Source organism: Mya arenaria, chromosome 4 (genome assembly GCF_026914265.1).
Source record: "Mya arenaria isolate MELC-2E11 chromosome 4, ASM2691426v1".
NCBI lineage: Eukaryota > Metazoa > Mollusca > Bivalvia > Myida > Myidae > Mya > Mya arenaria.
The window spans coordinates 12,154,765-12,162,007 of NC_069125.1; the positions used below are offsets into that span (position 1 = coordinate 12,154,765).

Here is a 7,243-nt window from a genome sequence, read left to right on the forward strand (position 1 = left end):
CATCAAATTAGCGTTTGGTTACGTTACACCAAATATGATCCAACTTATCCCCCTAAAAGTTTTTTTTAAAAGGTAAGAGGTTTGCGTCTAGGAGTTATTGGTCCAAGGATTGCGTTAAGTGTACGATTTTCGTCTTATCCTATTTGAGACTGTTCTTAGTAGAATTGTGTTTTGATGCATACAAAAACAAAATTAACTACTTGAAACGATTTTTCATCATTATTTTCGTGAGTTCATATTCTTTCGGATAACTTAACGATTCGGATAACAAATACTACAACGATTGACATAAGAGTTTTGTCTTCATTTCTTGTCTGAAGAAATTTCTCCAGAACTTATGATGTCGAATTTCTCTTACAATTCGCTTTATCCCTGTGGCAGGTCAATCTGAACAAATGCAATATTTGATAGTTAAAGTTTATTATCTAAAAATAATTAAGATCCCAGTCAGCAAAACATTTTATTGTATAAAAATTGAAGAATGATGTCAGTATAAATTATAACTTGTGAAGCATGCGGGACTGATATGGACCTCAAAACAGTTTTCAATTCATGTCATTGACAGATATGAGCTTGATCACAGGTTAAAAGTTCAGCAATATCATTGACTTTGGCCATTACAGGTCCCACCTATCTATCTATCTTTGAATACTGCCGAACCCCTCTTTCGAGTATTACTGGCAGGTGCGCGTCAGACTGTTAGTAAAGTGAAAGAAAGAAATAAAAGATAACATTGTGAGACATGGAATAGAAAAACAAAATCCAGTCATGGTTAAAACATGTTAGTCGTGAGAACATTTTTAAAAAGTAAAATATGATAGTACGTAAAACTAATATTGTAAGCTTGACACTGCCTGTTTGAACCTATCAAGTTCTGTTGCTGGCAGAGTTGCTACATTGACGGGTAGGCTATTCCAAAGAATTATGCTATGGGGGTAAAAGGACCACTTTTGATAATCGGATTGGACTTGGATTTGCTGAAAGCTATGGGGATGAACGTGCCGGCTAAGTCTGACAGGCTTCTGGATATAGGGTGGAAGGTTAATGGCCACGATGTTGTGTAAGATTTTGAAGAACATGATGAGCCGCATGTCATTTCTGCGATATTCGAGTGACCGCCAGCCAAGGCTGTTTTGCATCTCAGTAACACTTGCAAGAGGGGAATAGTTGTATTTAACCCAGCGGATGGCTCTTCACTGGACCATTTCGATTTTATTTTTATTTGACTGTGTGTAGGGGCTCCAGACTGTTGATGCATATTCAACTTGCGGGCGAACTAGGGTTTTGTAAGCCATAGCTTTCACAGATTCATTTCTTGTGGTAATGTTACGCTTAAGAAAGCCCAAGGTCTTATTGGCTGTTGCTGTTATTCTTGTAATGTGGGAGTTGTATGAAATATCTGATGAAAGGTCTAAGCCGAGATATTTTGCACAGGGGACAGATTGGAGTGTTTGACCATGGAGTATGTAATTGTGCTTAATGACTTTTTTGTTTTTGGTGATGTGGAGTACTTGACATTTAGAGGGGTTGAACTCCATGTCCCAATCTCTCTCCCATTGTTCCATACATGCCAGATCTTCCTGAAGCATTTGAGAGTCAGACAGTGAATTTATTGTAAGATAAACTGCCGTATCATCGGCAAAAAGTCGTATTTGGGATTGTACTGTAAGGGGAAGTGTATTTATATAGATCAGAAAGCAGAGGGGCCCAAGGACAGAGCCTTGGATTTATAACCTAGTCTCAAACAAAGGGGTTTCTCTCATTTTTTAACTCTACATATAATCAAGATATAATATTTTATAGGGTAAAAAAATCCGAGAGAAACCCCTGTGGTCTCACCTGTGGATTTTGTCCGGATTCTGAAAAAGAGAACTTACCTGTTTATATTAAGTCAAGATAACTAACAATGTCCCTACAAGTTTACATGTCTATGTTTTCAGATGATGACATATTCCAATGAACAAGCATTTACCCTTCTTCCCAAGGATTGGGTCTCTCTGTTCGTGCATCTGTCTGTCAGTGTAGAGAGGGGTGTGATGTGGTTCCAGGAGGTGACAAGTTCTCAGTACTCTGTGGCCCCCTGGTGGTTCACCTTGCTTGACAATCTGACTACACATGATCCCACAATAGAAGACAACCAGTTGCAATTGTATGTGAACATATAAAAGTAACATTGATACAAGGTTTTGTTATAATGGAAGTTTTTGTACTTTCAAGGACTTAGTTTTGAAGTGTTAACTCATTTAACTTCCAAATAGAAACCTTGTCATAAGGCCCAGTGAGTGAACTCTGGCTTAAATACATGCCGTTGTATTCCCTTGATCATGAAGTAGCGCAAACAGCAAACCTTGGCTTCTTTTAGAAAAGCGTTCAAGAGATTCACTCAATACTTTGAACACATGTCACTAGGCCTAAAAAACAACAACATTTGGTTCGGGTTACCCGACCCTACCTACGGAATAGGCGCCGACCCTACCGTTTTTATAGTCAGTTTGAAAAAAAAATGAAAAACTTAAAAAAAAAATTATCATTTTTTTTCGTTTTTTTTAAATGCTTTTCAATAATTATGTAGTTTAAACCTTAAATGCTTATACAGAAGATATAACACGATTCTCCAATGATGAAAATGATATTCTTATATAAAGCCTAATAAAAACAAAAAATATAAAGCCTACCTACCCTACCTATTTTTGAAAAGGATGTAACCCTAACCAAACAATTTTTTTTTTAGGCCCTAGTGGTAATAAGCACATGACACATTTGGCTAAGCCCATGGTCATATCTCTAGCTTTATTTCTTGAGAGTTATGTCCCTTGATTGACTTGGGAAAAATCACAGATGAGGATGGCCTTCTAGTGTTTCTAATCTCTATTTCAGTCGACCCAGGTTCTTGCTGTTGCCTGCTGTGTTGCAAGAGAGGTTTTTGCAGTTCCTGCTTGCTCAGGCAGACATTATTCCGGATGGGATATTGCATGAGCTACTGTCTGCGCTGGAAAACCACATTCAACAGAGCGGTGTTGGCTCTGCCGAGTTAAAAAAGTTGGCAACTATTTCCAGAGTAAGCTTTAAGGAAAAATAATCCATCCCCAAATAAAGGATGTTCACATAAATAATAATGCCTGTGTTGTAATATTGCCTTAGAAAGGGAGAGCATAATTTTAGTAGTTGCCACTTGTCCGTCTGTCCTTCTATCCCTATTTAATGTCCACTTTACTATTCTTAACCCATTGCTTGAGTTTTAAACCAACATGTTAATCATATCAATCCAATCTAGCACATATTCCATCAATACTGCTTTTTTAAAAACTCCATTACGTAACAAAATGTTTTCCTTGTGATTTCCTTCCTTTTTAGATGATTTGGAGAGCTATACTCCTCACCCTAGCTCTGGCGTCAACATCACACCTTGGATAAGGTATTGCATGTAAGCCCTGAAGTCATTATCTCAAATAGCTCATTTATTGCATTGAATCTTTAGACATGTGTTCTTAACTATCCAACCTAATTAATTTATGAAGTTATATAACTATATTTTGAATATAATGCTAATTATGGCCCTTTGTAATTGGACTAAGAAATCTGGTTAAGGTTTTGCATGTAAGTAAACACAAGTAAATATCTCAGCAACTGTTTGATGTGTTGCATTGAGAACTTATCCACCAGTTCTCAACCATCCATTCAATTTAAATAATAGAGTTAGATAACTCTTTTTGCATATAAAGGAAATTGTGGCCCGTTGTTATTTATTTAAATATTCTTATTAAGGTTAGTAACTTATTTAAATATTCTTATTAAGGTTAGTGACTTATTTAAATATTCTTATTAAGGTTAGTAACCACATTCAAATCAATATCTAAGTAAGTATTTTATGTACTATTATGGAACTTTAGACATGTGTTCCAAGCTATCCAACCTACTTTTTGGATCAAGTTAGAAAACTCTATCTTGCAAATAACTTAATTATGGCCCTTTATTATTCTACATAGAAATTATTTCATAAAATTGGTTCATTTATTGTATGTTAATTAATATTCGTGATTTTTTTCCACAGTATACAGAGAAGTTGGGCTTGGATTTAGAACAACAGTCAGACAGACAAATGACATCAAATAACGTCAATGGTAATATTTCAGTTTTATAGGAAATTGTTAACACAGGCTTAGAAGTGTATGCAGCCCAAGTTTCTTGAAAACACTTAATGAGTTATTATTGAAATATTCGAATATTGTACTCAATTTTTCTTTGCTTAGTGACCACATAAAGAATTAGGAAGAATACCTTTTCTCCCACCTCAGATAAGTAGATCCAGAATTTCAACCATGCTAGAAATTCTTACCTTGCCCACGGGCGAAGATAAAACGCCCGTATGGAGCTACTTTTTAATGGTCATCACATTGTAATTACCTCCCTTGTTGAAGACTGTCATCTGTACCATCATAGAAACCTTGTCATGTGGCAATATTTAGATTAATTATTTCTCGCTTCAAATGTCACCATAAAACAGTTTTCATGCACCTTTCAAGAAATAATGCTTCACTCTTCTCAGAACTATTTAAATACCGATCTGACTTTTAACATAACCTGAATCACTGCGCGCATATCCATGACAAACACGAATTATCACATATCCATACGCATTTATTTCCACTATGCACAAAAGAGTTCCAGTAAAAAGTACATTTTCACTTAATTTTGTTTAACTGAGATGGGAGAAAAAGCATCTTCCTTAGCCGCTCGTGTAGGATAGGTTAATCCCAACCCTCGCGCAGTGTGTTTTATGGAAACTCGGTAAACCTCGTTTCCGCAAAACACCATGCCCTCGGGTCGGGATGAAACTATCTTACACTCTCGGCCATGGAAGATACTTATATTCATTCCTTTTACATTATATACAGGATTTAAATAGTGTTCTCAGTGGAATAAATACTGGAAAATTTGGTGAAACTTGCACCAGGGATAAAGGCGAAACCTACTGAAGAAAAGACATAATTAGATTCTTCATTTCTTTATATATTACTTAATTACAATAGTCAGTGTAAAATAAATATGTGTGTGATCACTTTTATGTACATAATCCTGGATATTTTGCCTTAATGTATTATTAAAGAAATAAACTCTGAACTTAGACTGAAAGAAAACCCCTAAGAAAAAGCACTTGATCAACTTATATAGTGATATGCATGTAATAGTATAATGTACTGATATAAATATAAAAGTATTATGACTGTTAACCTATCCATTAATCAAAATAAAATGTAATTTTTATTCAATATTCATTTTCTTTGCAGTTGAGGCGTCACTCAAGTCACAAAACATTGTGTCGTTTCTTGATGACAGCTCTGATGATAATGAACCGCAGACTAAAAGACGCAAGCTTGATTCTTGGGAAGGGGAAGAAGATACTGTGCTAATCTCAGACTCGCCTGAACAGTGTGATTCTGGAGAAGATGATTCTCCTATTCCTGTATTTACACAGATGAACTTCAGTCAGCAGCCCTCTGTGTCCTATATTGAGGAAGACGAACTTGATGGCAATGCTGAGAAGGAGTTTGCAAGTGTTTTAAAAGACACCTGGCAAAACTGTTTGCACGAATCTGTTCCAGAATTTTTCCATGAGCTAACAAAGATTTCTGCATCTGATATGGAGAGTGTCCTACAGAGCTTGGACTTTGTGACAATGTCAGATGATTCTGTGAAATTGGCTTGTGATCATCTGTGTTCCCTGGAGGAATCCCTTAGTTACACTGTTGTTGTCATGTTCATGTCCAGAGCTTTGTCGCCAAGGCTTAAAACTGTAGGTCAGAGTGCTTCCAGAAAACTTACAGAAGCAGTGATCAACACAGCAGAGAAATTTCCTAAGCAGTTTATCGATGGTGTGTTTACTTCTTGTGTAGGAGAACAGGTGGAATTATCTGTGGGACAGAGTGAACTGTTCTGTAAAATAATTAAAGACTGCTGGAGCAGTTCATCGAGAGAATACTCTTTGCATTTGGCATTACAGCGTGGTCTAGAGGTGCACGAGTCTAACATACAGCTGCTTCAGACCATTCTAGAACATGAGTGTCAAATAAGTGAGGCTGATTTACAGATGTTTGTGACAAAGCTTGCTCCAACAGCCTTAGTATTGGCAAAGAATCTTAAATTCAGTAAGTTTCTTTTGGCCTTTGTGACTCATTGTGGACAGAAGTTTTCTGCAAGCCTGTTACCTGAAGTTGAACGGATTGTAAATATACATCAGACATTTATGAAGAAGAAAATTGTGGCAGCATTAAATAAGGTCAAACTGAAATAAGGTTCCAGTTACCAGACTGACTCTATTTTCTGCCTCCCCACCCTAATGATTTTTAGTTAAAAATTGAAACAAAATTAATTACTAATTATTATGGGAAGTACATGTATACACCGTATGGCACTTATATTCATACATGATAATAAAGTTTAATTGTATTGTGTTACTTTCTTCAATGTCAGCAATAATGTCAGAATGTGTGTATAGGTACATGTATGTATATTAACAACAGTATTATACAATGATGTACATACTCAGTACATATTATAATGATTTTTAAATCTACTTTGTTATTGCCTCATGATGTAAACTATTGAATTGTCCAGTTTAAAACAATATATATTATTAAGTTTGAATCATTTCTATAGGATGGTAGATTTGTCACTAACTAGTCACATTTTCCTGCACTTGGCTGTACACGCTGTAGTAAATTTCCTTGATGCTGGTTGTTAGTAAGCCATGCTCATGTTTCTTTAACTCAACATTAAAGTGATGCTTCTACATTTTCGTGTAGCCGGAACACAAAAGAAAAGCCAACGTTCCTATATAAAGTAATGCTACTAATATAGCTTTTTAACAGTAAAGTAAAGAAAGTAAAAAAGCCTTTATCAGAAGGAAATTGTCTGTGTATTTGAATTACAAAAAAATGTTTCTTGCCTGAAGATTGATATGTTGTTGAAGCTATTTGAAGTCTTAATATAAGGTAGAAAGATTGAAGTGTGCTTGGCAACTTTTCAATATAAATGGTAAAACCCTTACGTTTTATTTTTCAGTCGAATTAAGAATTTATATAAGTATTATATACTGTAGATTTTCCAAAGGTTTCTGAAATAATTTGGGCCATGTCATTTTGTTACTGATTCATTTTTCCACCTAGGTCATAGTCTTCACAATCATTACTCCTTCTAAGGGAAGTAACCGATGTATAGTAAGTAGTTCTCTAGTCTATGGTGG

General features: G+C 35.6%; 1 protein-coding gene across 2 annotated transcripts; it reads left to right on the top strand.

Annotated features, from left to right (window-relative positions):
* The first annotated feature begins 33 nt into the window (after window positions 1–33).
* LOC128232061 (uncharacterized) lies at window positions 34–6,465 on the top strand. 2 transcript variants are annotated; one of them, XM_052945401.1, is made up of 5 exons: window positions 34–72; window positions 1,941–2,149; window positions 2,878–3,058; window positions 4,052–4,121; window positions 5,289–6,465. In XM_052945401.1, the coding sequence occupies exons 2-5, from the start codon at window positions 1,941–1,943 to the stop codon at window positions 6,290–6,292; spliced, it is 1,464 nt and encodes a 487-aa protein (XP_052801361.1). In that variant the 5' UTR covers window positions 34–72; the 3' UTR covers window positions 6,293–6,465. The 2 variants fall into 2 exon arrangements, with proteins under 2 accessions (XP_052801361.1, XP_052801362.1); XM_052945402.1 differs by lacking the exon at window positions 34–72 and adding an exon at window positions 87–120.
* The last annotated feature ends 778 nt before the right edge of the window (window positions 6,466–7,243 follow it).